Below are 13,483 nucleotides of genomic sequence, written 5' to 3' on the forward strand. Positions count from 1 at the left end.
CCCCTACAATCTGGCTTCTACCTTATAATTCTTTTTTTTTTTTTTTTTTTGGTGAGGCAATTGGGGTTAAGTGACTTGCCCAGGGTCACACAGCTAGTAAATGTAAAGTGTCTGAGGCTGGATTTGAACTCAGGTCCTCCTGAATCCAGGGCTGGTGCTCTATCCACTGTGCCACCTAGCTGCCCCACTACCTTATCATTCTACTAAAACAGCTCTCCCCAAAGTTACCAACGATCTCCTCACTGCCAAATCCAACAGACTTTTCTCAGTTCTCATTCTTCTCCTCTGGGTCTCAGATATCATTGATAACTTTCTTTTCCTTGATACTCTTTTCTTTCTAGGTTTTTAAGGATACAACTCTCCCCTGGTTCCCCTCCTACCTATCAGACTAATCCTCCTTTTCTGGATTCTCATCCAGGACACACCCTTGAACCATTAGTATCCTATAGAGTTCTGTCTTGAGCCCTCTTCTATTCTCCCTCTATACTACTTCCCTTACTGATGTCATCAGCTCCCATTAATTTAATTACCATCTTTATACTGATGATTCTCAAATCTACCCATCTTGCCCTAACCTCTCTGCTGACTTCCAATCTCATATTTCCAACTGCCTTTCAGATATCTAGAATTGAGTTCTAGTAAATATCTTAAACTCAACATGTCCAAAACGGAATTTATCATCTCCCCATAAACCTCCCCACCTCTTAACTTCCCTGTTACTGTTGAAGGCACCATCATCCTTCCAGTCCCTCTGACTTACAACCCAAGTATCATCTTAGGCTTCTCACTATCTCTTACCACTCCCCATATCCAATCAATTGCCAAGAACTGCCCATTTCATCTTTGTAACATCTTTCAAGTATGCCTCCTTCTTTCCTATGATACTGCCACCACCCTAATATAAGCCCTCATAAATTCACACTAGGACTACTGCAATAGCCTGCTAGTGGGTATGCTCAACTCAGGTCTCTCCCTCCTCTACTTTATTCTTCACTTAGTTGCCAAAATGATTTTCCTAGAGCGCAGGTCTAGCCATGTTACCTTTCTACTCAATAAACTCCAATGGCTCGCTATCATCTCTAGGATCAAATATAAAATTCTCTGTTTGATACTGAAAGCCCTTTATAACATAGCTTCCCTCCCCTACCTTTCCAGTCTTCTTACACCTCACTCCCTGCCATGTACTCTTCAATCCAGTGACACTGGTCTTGTTGTTCTTCCATAAATAAGACACTATATTTCTCAGTACCAGGCATTTTCTCAGTCCCCCATGCCTAGAATACTTTCCTTCCTCATCTCCCCCTACTGGCCTTCCTAGCTTTCTTTAAGTTCCATCTTCTACAAGAAGCATTTACCAACCCAATTCTAGTACTTTCTTTCCTTTAATTTTCTTTTGTTCCTGTATCTAGCTTGTTTGTATGTATGTGTTTGCTTGGTGTCTCTCCCATTAGATTGTGGATTATTTGAGGGTAGGGACTGCCTTTGTCTTTTTTTGTTCCTCCCAGTGCTTGGCACAGTACCTGGTAAACAGTAGACTCTTGATAAATTTTTATTGACTAGCTTTTCTTCTGCCTTTGAGTTCTGCCACTTATTTACTTATGTGACCTTGGACAAATCACTTCCACGAGCCTTTATTTCCTTGTTTGAAAAATGAAGAAGTTAGACTCTATGGCCTCTCCTGTCCCTTCCAATTCTGGATCTATCACCCTATCACTTCCTTGGAGTATATGCCTGGAAGTATTATCTCTGGATCAAAGGGCATAAATAGAATAGTTGCTTTTCTACCATTGTTCCAAGATGCTTTCCAGAATGGTTGGACAAACTCACAATTCCATTAACACTGTATTAATGTGTCTGGTTTTTTTCACAGCAACCCCAACATTCCAGTATTTTGTCATCAATTTGCCGAATGTGATCAGAGCTGCTTTAATTTACATTTCTCTTATTTTGGTAATGTAGAGTATTTTTGAAAATATGGTTGTTGATAATTTGTATTTCTTCTGAAAACTATTCCTATCCTTTGACCACTTCTCTCTTGGGAGAAATGGCTCTTGGTCTTTACACAGGTATATTAGCACCCATTATCTTTATATGTTGGAAATCAGACCTTTATCAGAGATTTGATGCAAAGTTTTTTTTTCCCCAATCAATAATTTCTCATTGTATTCTAATTTCATTTATTTTGTTTGCACAACTGCTTTGTTTCACTGTGAGTTTTCCCCAAAACTTCTTTTTTTCCTCTATTTTATGTAACCTTTTTGTGTTAGAATCACATCTATTTGGAGCTTATTTTGGTATATATTGCAAGATACTGATTTAAACCCAATTTCTGACAAATTGCTTTCTAGTTACCAAGAGTTCTTGTTGAATAGCAAGTCCTCCCTCCAGTAGTTTCTGATCTCAGATTTATCAAGTTTGGGTTAAGGCTGTCAATCAATTACTTATACATCTTGCTTATCTAGTACATGTATAATTTCATGGGCCTTCTTTCCCTCTCCCCCCACCCCAGATGTTATAGTATTCCCTTTACCATTAGTGCCTAAAATTTCATTATATTCACTCTTTTAGCTTAAAGTTTAAATCTCTGTTAAAATATAAAAATGTCTAGGAAAAGAGACTGCATATTATCAGACTTTTATAAGTGTAAAAGAGTTCATATACTTTTAGGGGGTATAGGTTTTGGTAGGGGAGAGTGAGGACAGCTAAAGGAAAGGAAACACTGAGAAGGAAAAGAATATAGAAAGTGTAAGGTGGGAGTAATAAAGATCCTTTGCCTACTTCACAACTATCCGAAGTACCAACCTTGATAATGAGAATAATTGCTCTAAAAGGAAAATGACTAAAGTAACCTGGGAAGCTATGAGGGGTCTGGGAAGAGTCACTTACTTGTCCTGACTGGCCACTGTTCTTTGGGCCTCCTGCATGGCAGCTTCTGACTTAGAAAGTCTGTGTTTATAAAAGGTGATAAGCAAATCTGTCTGTTTCTTCTGGAAACTCCAAACCTGCTAGGGGTAAAAGGCCCTAGTCAAGTTCCAATATAGACCATTTTCTTAATAGTTCACCAACTCATATTCAATATCTGATCATTCAGAGTCCCACAAACTAGAATAACTCAAGAAAGCTAGAAGGTTGAGGATTGGGGATAAAACATGACACCATTCACTTTCAGGATGCTGAGGCTAAATATTGATGCAGCTGAATAGCCTGAGAGGACAATCTATAGCAATAGTGTTCTAATAACCCCAACACCACTGTGGGGATACATAAGGGACCACAAAATTGTTTTCTCATTTTGTTTGGTCCTCCTGCCTTAAATCTCTTCCTAGTCCAATCCATCCTCCACTCAGGTGTCAAGTTGCTCTTCCTAAAGAGCAAATCTTACTATGACATCCCCACCCCTTTCAGTAAATTCTAGGGTCTCCCTATTACCCCCCAGGTAATATAAAATATATTTACATACAATCCTGTTTTATTTTAAATCTCTTCATAACCTGGCCTATTCTTACCTGTCCAGTCTTCTAATACCTTCCTCCACTCCTTGTACTCTACGATTCAGTGATACTGGCCTCCTTGCTGCTCCTTACACAAGGGATTCCATCTCCCTGTTGAAAATGTTTTCACTAGCTGTCCCCCATGCTTATCTCTACCTCTTGACTTCCCTGGTTTCCTTCAAGTCTCCTGACTCCAGGGCCAGTGCTCTATCCACTGTACCACCTAGCTGCCCCCTTTCCTTCTCTTCTTAACACTTTTCTAATGAATTTTAACATTTTTCACTTCATTTTCAAGACCTTGGCGTCACCATACCATTTCAATTACAAGACTACAGGGGAGTTTTAGCTATTATTTAGTCTAGCTATATCGCCCTCAGGCAAAACTATGTTTATCCTATCCCAGGATAAATACAATTTGGTTATATCTCGTCTTAAAGGACACTCAGAGAAAAGAATTCCAAAACTGCTCAGTAATGCATTCCAGTATTTAACACTGTTTACTCTAGTTAGGTTCTTTCTTATATAAAACCTAAGCTCCTCATTCTCTATAGAGAACCCTTTTCCCACCAAAGGTCACTAACCCATGTGAGGAAAAAAAAACCACACCACACAATGGTCATATGCTTAGTTTGGTTTTGGTTTTTGGAAATAAAGACCATGTTATTGGCTTTTTAAGTTAAGGACAGAGAAATAAAACCAATTATTAAGTAAAACAATGAAAATAATGCACCCCAGTCCTCTATTGAGGTTAGTTAATGGAGATTAGGAGATAAAGGAAAAAAGCATGAAGAGATAGGCTGAGATGGAGAGGAGGAAATTACAGAGCTACAGAAAAAAAAGAGACTTAAAGAAATTGAGTTTTATAGAATTCAAACATGTGATCTAGATCATATGATCTATTCTTTCCTCAAGCCCCAAACTCCATCCTCCTCCAACAGATGAACTCATCTTCTATTTTACTGAGAAAATCAAGGCAAAGCCTTTACTTATGAGCACTATCTCCCCTACTCCATAGCTCAAAACCCTTGCTACATCTTCATCCATCTTCTTCTTTGCTCTGGTCTAAAATGATGAGATAGCCATATTCCTTTCCAAGGTAACTACTTGTGTTATTGATCTTGTACTCTACTGTTTTGTTTTGTTTTGTTTTCCCAGAAACTTGTCCCATCAATTAGTCCTTTCATCATCAACCTTTCCATCTTCCTATGCTTATAAATATGCTCAGATCTCCTGTATTCTTTTTTTGCAGGGCAATGGGGGTTAAGTGACTTGCCCAGGGTCACACAGCTAGTAAGTGTCAAGTGTCTGAGGCCGGATTTGAACTCAGGTACTCCTGAATCCAGGGCTGGTGCTTTATTCACTGCACCACCTAGCCGCCCCCAATCTCCTGTATTCTTAAAAAAAATCCTTCCCTTTACTTTGCCATATACTCAAGTTATCATCCTATACTTCTTTTTTCCCTTCTAAACTCCTACAGAGAAATCTCCACTGCCTACCTCCATGCTCTCATCATCCTTTCATTCTTCAATTCATTGCAATCTGGGTTCTAACTCTGCCATTCTGCTAAAACTGCTCTACTAAAGGTTTCAATTTTTTTTTGGTAGACAAATCCAAAGACCTTTTCAAACTCCTCAACCTCTTTGACTTTTCTGTGGTTTTCAGTGTTGTGGGCCATCTCTTCCTCTTGGATGCTTTCTCTTCCTTTGCCTTCCATGACAATACTCTCTTAATTCTCCTCCTACCTGACTGACTGCTCCTTTTTGGTCTCCTTTGCTGGTTCATATTCTTCAGATACAATTCATTTTAATGAACCCAAGACTCTATACTTCTCTTCCTATAATACCTCTCTTGGTGATTTCATCCATTTCCATGGGTTTAAATTATAACTTTTACACAGATAACTATCAAACATTTTTATCTACCCCCTAATCTCTCTCTTGAACTCAAATTTCCCATTTCCAACTACCCACTGAACATCTCAACCTGGATATCAAACTGATACCTCAAACTCAACGTGTTCAAAACTAAACTCATCTTCCCCAAACCAAATTTTCCTCTCTTTCCAAATGTTTCCATTTCTATTCTTTCCCATTACTCAGGTTCAAAACTGTGCAATAATCTTTGATTCTTCTTTATATCTAATTAGCTGTCAAATTGTGTCCACTCTACCATACAGGATTATAGAGGACCACAGAGGTCACATAGTACAACTTTTCACTTTATGGATGAGAAAACTCAAGGCTCAGAGAAGTTAAAAGACTTACTCAACTCACACACAGAATGTTCTAGAACCAACAAAACTGACTGCTACAATACATTCTATAATGGCAAGGATCTACTGAGGTACCACCTGTTCATAATTCATATACATATGAGGCATAACAGTAGATCATAACACCTATGCTTTACTAGGCCATAACAGATATGTAAATACTAGCTTCTGATTCCAAATCCAGTACTATTTCCACTGTAACAATCAGCCTTCTAAAGCTTTTACCTCTTCCATGTCTCATATTTATCCCTTTCTCTCTACTCAAGCTGCCTTATTTCTTATTAAGGTCTTCACTAGTTCTAACTATGATTATTAGAATATCCTCCTAACTGGTTTCCCTACTTCCAGTTTCTCTCCTTTCTGATTTATTCTCCAGAAAACAACTGACATAAATTTCCTATGGCATAGGTCTTACCATGTCACTTCCCCATTCAAGAACCTTCAGTGATTCCCTACTGGACTCTAGGATAAAATACAAATTCCTAGCCTAGCATTTAAGGTTCTATACAATGTGGTTCCAAATTACCTTTTCAACATTTTGGGGGTGGGGTGGGGCAATGAGGGTTAAGTGACTTGCTCAAGGTCACACAACTAGTAGGTGTCAAGTGTCTGAGGTCAGATTTGAACTCAGGTCCTCTTGAATCCAGGACCAGTCCTTTATCCACTGCACCACCTAGCTGCCCCCAACATTATTTTTTATCATGCACTTCATATACTCTAGTGAAACTATAATATGACTTGTCTCTCAAATTTGATATGCTATCTCATGCTCTGAACATTCACTCAGCTGTTCACCATTCCCAGAATAAATTCTCTCTTCATCTCTGCCTTCCTCATAAGATTTATATCTTGTTCTAAGGCTCAATCTAGATACCAATTCTTCCTTGTAACCTCCTACCATCTCCCTTACTAGAAGTATTCCTTCCCTCCTCAAACTTTTCCTAGAGTACTTCTTGGGTCTACAGCCACTAATATTCTCCACTAGAATGTAAGCTCCTTGAGGATAAGATGTGCCATTTTTAAAAAGCTTAAGTTTTTTAATGGTGTTTTTCTTTATAAAGTTGCAATCATTTTAAAAAATAGTTCTCCTGGTTATTCCCCAATTGATAAATGATCAAAAGATATGAACAGTTTTCAGATGAAATAATCTAAGCCATATTCAGATGAAATAATCTATAGCCATATTTTTAAAAAGTGCTCTATAGGTGGCGCAGTGGATAAAGCACCAGCCCTGGATTGAGGAGGACATGAGTTCAAATCCAGCTTCAGACACTTGTGTGACCCTGGGCAAGTCACTTAACCTTGATTGTAAGATGTAAATCAAAACAATTCTGGGATACTACCACATACCTATTGGATTGGATAATAGGACAGCCGAGGAGAATGACAAATACTGTAGGGGATGTGCAGGAAATGAGACATTAATGTACTGTTGGTAGAGTTGTAAACCAATTCAACCATTCTGTAGAGCAATTTGGAGCTATACCCAAAGTGCTATAAAAACATGCATGCTGGGGCAGCTAGGTGGCACAGTGGATAGAGCACAGGCCCTGCAGTCAGGAGGACCTGAGTTCAAATCTGCCCTCAGACACTTAACACTTACTAGCTGTGTGACCCTGGGCAAGTCACTTAACCCCAACTGCCTCGCCAAAATCAAACAAACAATGCTCTTTGACCTAACAGACCATTGGGTCTGTATCAAAAAAGAATTTTTTTTTTAAAAAGGAAAGGGACTTATATGTACAAAAAATATTTATAGCAACTCTTTTCTGGTGTCAAAGAATTGGAAATTGAGGGGATGCCCATTAATTGGGGAATGGCTGAACAAACTGTGGTAAGTGATTCTGATGGAATACATCATGCTATAAGAGATGGTAAGCAGGCTGCTCTCAGAAAAACTTGGAAAGACTTACAAGTGGTGATACAAAGTAAAATGTACTGTGTACAAAGTAACAGTGATATTGTAGGATGATCAGCTATAAATGACTTAGCTGTTCTCAGAAATACAATGATCCAGGACAACTCTGAAGGATTTATGATGAAAAATGCTATCCATCCCCAAAGGAAAAAAATTATTAATGGCGTATGAATACTGATTAAAGCATAATTTTTTAAAAATTCTTTTCCTTGAGTTTTTTTGTCTGTCTTCTTTCACAACATGACTAATATGGAAATGTTTTGCATGACTACATATGTATAACTTGTATTGAATTGCTTGCTTTCTGGGGAGGGAGGAAGAGAGAGAATTTGGAACACAAAGTTTTAAAAATGAGGGGGCAGCTAGGTGGTGCAATGGATAAAGCACCGGCCCTGGATTCAGGAGGACTTGAATTCAAACCCAGCTTCAGACACTTGACACTTTACTAGCTGTATGACCCTGGGTAAGTCACTTAACCCTCACTGCCCCAACAAAAAACAAACCAAACAAAAAAACAAAACAAAGTTTTAAAAATGGATGCTAAAAATTGTTTTTACATGTAACTGGGTAAAAAAGAAAATGCTAAATAGTTTGTGTTGAAATTAATTTAAATATAAACAGTAAGTTAAATTAGCCATTAATATTTAATAGTTTTTAGCAAATCATTTAATAAAAAATGTTCGGTTCTGTTCTTAATTTTAAAAGTGAGTGAATGGGGGGCGGCTAGGTGGTGCAGTGGATAAAGCACCGGTCCTGGATTCAGGAGTTCCTGAGTTCAAATCTGGCCTCAGACACTTAACACTTACTAGCTGTGTGACCCCGGGCAAGTCACTTAACCCCATTGCCCCGTAAAAAAAAAAAAGTGAGTGAATGATATGATTTATGTTTTCTCTAAAAAAAAATTCTCATGAAATAAATAAAACTGACTTTTATTTATGAGACCCTAAATTGGCTCTTTTTCCTGTGTCAATATCCCACCACAGAATTAAGGTTACATGACCTTGATTCAAGTTTTTCAACTCTTACATAAACTATGGAACATGGAATAGGAAATAGCATCCCATTGAGGATCCAGTCCATGCTAAATATAAAGGTAGTAGTTTCTTATTTTTGTATATTATAGTAATTCATATGTACATAATACCTGAATATTATTCATGTTTTCAAAACAAAAGTGATATGTTTAGGTAACAATCCAATAAATACTTGAATCTCTTTATAGCATATTCACAGTTAATCTCCACTTTTGTTCCTTTTTCATCCTATTCATCTAGGCTCTAAAGATTTTAATAAAAAGTATTAGAACCACTTTACCTCTAAAAGTGAAGTTAAACAAACCAGTTTTCTTTCTTGATACATACAAACAGAACTACTAAATCTAATAACATATCAGAATTTTTCTCATTTAGCAAGTCAACTGCATTATCAACTGCTATACAAATTCCCTTTTTTTTTTAACCCATCATAGAAATGTCCCTTTTCTGTGAAGTCTCACCCATCTTGGGAGATTCTAAGGAAACCATTAAATATTTAACTATTCATTCACCATTTACTAAATATTTACTAAGTACTTACTAACTACATGGCACTGGGCCAGGTGTTGAGGGCAATACAAAATAATTTTTTAAAAGAATTGTCTTTTAAAGACCTTGGTCCATCAGCCCTCCAGAAGCTTGCAATCTTCTTGGAAAAATAAGGCAAAAAGAATAATATACCCAACTACAACTATGTATATGAAACCAGCACTAAAATAAACAATTCAATTTAAATTCAATGACCAATCCTGGCTCCAAGGAATAGATAATAAAACTCCTTTCCTCTCAGTAGGGAGGTACCAAATATTGCATATGATGTCAAATATGATGGCAGTAATTTGTTTTTCTCAGCTGTTTTTGGTAGAGGAAAGAGGAGTTACTGGAAAGTAATAGCAGTATAAAAGAAAACAAAAAAGCTTCAATAAAATATTTTCTTTGTTTTTTCTTTTTTTGGAGGGGAGGAGGCAACCGAGGTTAAGTGACTGGCCCAAGGTAACATAACTAGCAAGTGTCTGAGGATGTGAACCCAGGTCCTCCTAATTCCAGAGCCAGAACTCAATCCACTGTACCACCTACCTGCCCCTAATAAAACATTTTCTAAAGGAAAATAAGGCATACATACATTAAATACTCCAAGGCAGCATATGATTAAGTGTCCAAAGGAGTGATTCAGATAAGTGGTACAGGAATTCATAGAAGGGGGATTGATTTGGGTTAGATTAGTCCCCTGGAAGAAAGCCTTGTATTTAGATTATTGTTTTTATTCTCAAAATTCCAGGTGAGGGGTGGCTAGGTGGCACAGTGGATAAAGCACCAGCCCTGGATTCAGGAGTTCCTGAGTTCAAATCTGGCTTCAGACACTTGACACTAGCTGTGTGACCTTGGGCAAGTCACTTAACCCCCATTGCCCCACAAAAAACAAAAAACAAACAAACAAAAATTCCAGGTGAAAACTTTAAGTAAGTTACTTTTATGGCTATAGGTATATTTGGTACCTGAACTATCTACCTTTCCTAACATTTATTAAGTTTGACACCACTTCACTAGGCACATTTTATATAGCTTGTAGAAGATACTGTTTCTGTCATTGAGTAAGTTACAGTCTAGGGAATGCTGTCAATTCTTTGGAAATAGTCATTTTCAGAATTCTTTGTCTCCTAAGAAACAATATGTCTTTTTTTGTGTTTCTTTTTTTTTTTTTTGTGAGGCAGTTGGGGTTAAGTGGCTTGTCCAGGGTCACACAGCTAGTAAGTGTCAAATGTCTGAGGTCGGATTTGAACTCAGGTCCTCCTGAATCCAGGGCCTGTGCTTTATCCACTGCGCCACCTACCTGCCCCAACAACATGTCTTTTAAAGAGACTTCTATGTGGGAATCAACTGAGAAAACTAGACAAATATAAGAAATGTGCTTAATTAGGTTTTCTGCTTTACATAGAAACTAGTTTAACTAGGTTCTTTCATAAGCAATGCGTATGCCTTGTGTTACATCACTTACTTAGTACTAATGATGGAAATTCCTTCCTTCTTTCTATGTCATCTCACCTGCTTACCCTTCTAACAAGAGATATTCACTTGAGAGATGGTTAGTTGTCAATAGGCCTTAGAAAAGAATAAAACTAACCCATCTGAGATTCAAAAGAAGCCCATTAGTCTCCAACTTCACAGCTTTTCTGAAAAACCAACAAAGAGTAGGTAAAGAATTTCATACAGGGCTATCAGCTGCTGGTCACAAGGCACAGCAAGAAATTTCACTGGAGGGGCAGGTAGGGGGTGGAGTGGATAGAGCACCAGCCCTGGATTCAGGAGGACCTGAGTTCAAATCCAGCCTCAGACACTTGACACTTACTAGCTGTGTGACCCTGGGCAAGTCACTTAACCCCAATTGCCTCATCAAAAAAAAAAAAAGAAAAGAAAAGAAAAAAAATTTCACTGGACAGATCACTGTGGGGATCTGAGATGAATTTAGAAGCATAGATTTAGAGCTAGAAGAGGCCTTATGGGCCAAAAAGTCTCACACTTTCATTTTACAGTTAAGAAAACTGATAAACAAGGAGAAACAAAGTCACAATATGACTTTTTAATTTATTTCTTTATTTATTTTTGCGAGGCAATGGGGGTTAAGTGACTTGCCCAGGGTCACACAGCTAGTAAGTGTCAAGTGTCTGAGGCCGGATTTGAACTCAGGTACTCCTGAATCCAGGGCTGGTGCTTTATCCACTGTGCCACCTAGCCACCCCACACTATATGACTTTGAGATGGGATTTGAACCCAATTCCTCTGACTTTGGGGCCAGCGATGATTAAAACAGCACAGCAATTGCTATATCCAAAAGGATACTAATTCACAGATCAGGAAAACACATTATCAAAATTTGCTGATTTCACCAAACTGCCCCTTGATGATTAACTAACCTTATTCATTTATCTTCTTATCTTGATTATTTAACCATGATTAATTGGTCTCATGATTAGGTAGGTTAGGACCGAGACTATATATATTTTCTCTACTAATCATTAACTAGTCCTAGGTTTGGTTATTAACCAAAGACTCTCTCTCTCATTCATTTGACCTTGTTTACATTTCTTGCTGAGTCCTAGCTGGATTTTATCTCTCCATAATGTTAATATGGCCTCTCAGATATGATTGCTTACTTGTGTGGTTAAAAACAGGATGTAGCTAAAGCTCTTCTCCCTTCTCTCTTTGTTCCTAGGCTCAGAACTGAGGGAGTGAGAGATACTGGCTGCTCATTCCCCCAGTCCTTTCAACTTAAGTGAAAGATGAACTAAATCTACCAAATGATAACTAAAAACTAAGACATAAAAACTATCTTCATGTATCTGAAAAGAGCTAACTTTTTTTTTTTTGTGGGGCAATGGGGGTTAAGTGACTTGCCCAGAGTCACACAGCTAGTATGTGTCAAGTGTCTGAGGCCGGATTTGAACTCAGGTACTCCTGAATCCAGGGCCAGTGCTCTATCCACTGTGCCACCTAGCTGCCCCCAAGAGTTAACTTTCAAGACTAACAAGTAGAGATAAAGGAAAGAATAAACATAACAAAATTGATTTTAAGATTCATGCCAGGGGCAGCTGGGTGGCGCAGTGGATAGAGCACTGGCCCTGGAGTCAGGAGGACCTGAGTTCAAATCCGGCCTCAGACACTTAACACTTACTAGCTGTGTGACCCTGGGCAAGTCACTTAACCCCAATTGCCTCACTAAAAAAAAAAAAAAGATTCATGCCATAATGAGGCTGTAGAATTATCTTTCTAGGGAAAGAATAGAGAAGAAAATGGGACAAGCTAGAAATCTAAGAATCTAGAACAATTTCTAACAGCCTTCCCCCAAAAAGATGGGGGGAAACTACCTCCTAAAAGAGCATAAGTTTTTGTTTTTTTTAAATATTTATTTTTATTTATTTTGGGGGGTTTATTGTGGGGCAATGAGGGGTAAGTGACTTGCCCAGGGTCACACAGCTAGTAAGTGTCAAGTATCTGAGGCCAAATTTGAACTCAGGTCCTCCTGAATCCAGGGCCAGTGCTTTATCCACTGCACCACCTAGCTGCCCACCCCATCTCCAGCATAAGTTGTTTTTTGTTGTTTTTTTTTTTTAGTGAGGCAATTGGGGTTAAGTGACTTGCCCAGGGCCACACAGCTAGTAAGTGTGTGTTAAGTGTCTGAGGCCAGATTTGAACTCAGGTACTCCTGACTCCAGGGCTGGTGCTCTATTCACTGTGCCACCTAGCTGCCCCCCAGCATAAGTTTTAAAACTGGAAGGGACCTTAGTCCCACCTCCTTTTATAGATAAGGAAAATGAGGCCTGGGGAAATAAAATTAACCAAAGTTATGCAGGCAATAAGTAGCAGAGCAAGGTTGTTTAAACTTAGTTCCCCTGACTCCAAATCTAGTACTACTGTCACTGAACCACACTATTGCTGCCAAGAAAAAGACTAAAGCATCCATTACTACCACTGAAACTCTGTTATAATTCTGTGGCAATGATTTTTCTTCCTGAATGGTTTTGGAGATGAGCCAAATCACTAAGTACAGAAATAGGAGGTAGGGAAATGGTAAAATGATCCGTGAACTCAGGGAGAGAGAGAGAGAGAGAGAGAGAGAGAGAGAGAGAGAGAGAGAGAGAGAGAGAGAGAGAGAGATTGAGATTCATAAATAAAATACATAGATTAGTATCTCTCTGTTGTACTAGTCTAGAACACTTTCATGGATATGCTAATATGTAGAGTCTCAGTGAAAGTAAAAAAACTTCTAGAA

General features: G+C 38.3%; 1 protein-coding gene across 1 annotated transcript in view; it reads right to left on the reverse strand.

The window, feature by feature from the left end:
• RNF212B (ring finger protein 212B) overlaps positions 1 to 13,483 on the reverse strand; it is an 83,667-nt gene that overhangs the window by 25,232 nt on the left and 44,952 nt on the right. The window contains exon 5 of the mRNA XM_043980484.1: positions 2,887 to 3,005. Coding sequence (XP_043836419.1) covers positions 2,887 to 3,005 — 119 coding nt within the window. The remainder of the gene's footprint in view (positions 1 to 2,886; positions 3,006 to 13,483) is intronic.

The sequence above is a fragment of the Dromiciops gliroides genome, chromosome 2 (genome assembly GCF_019393635.1).
Source record: "Dromiciops gliroides isolate mDroGli1 chromosome 2, mDroGli1.pri, whole genome shotgun sequence".
NCBI lineage: Eukaryota > Metazoa > Chordata > Mammalia > Microbiotheria > Microbiotheriidae > Dromiciops > Dromiciops gliroides.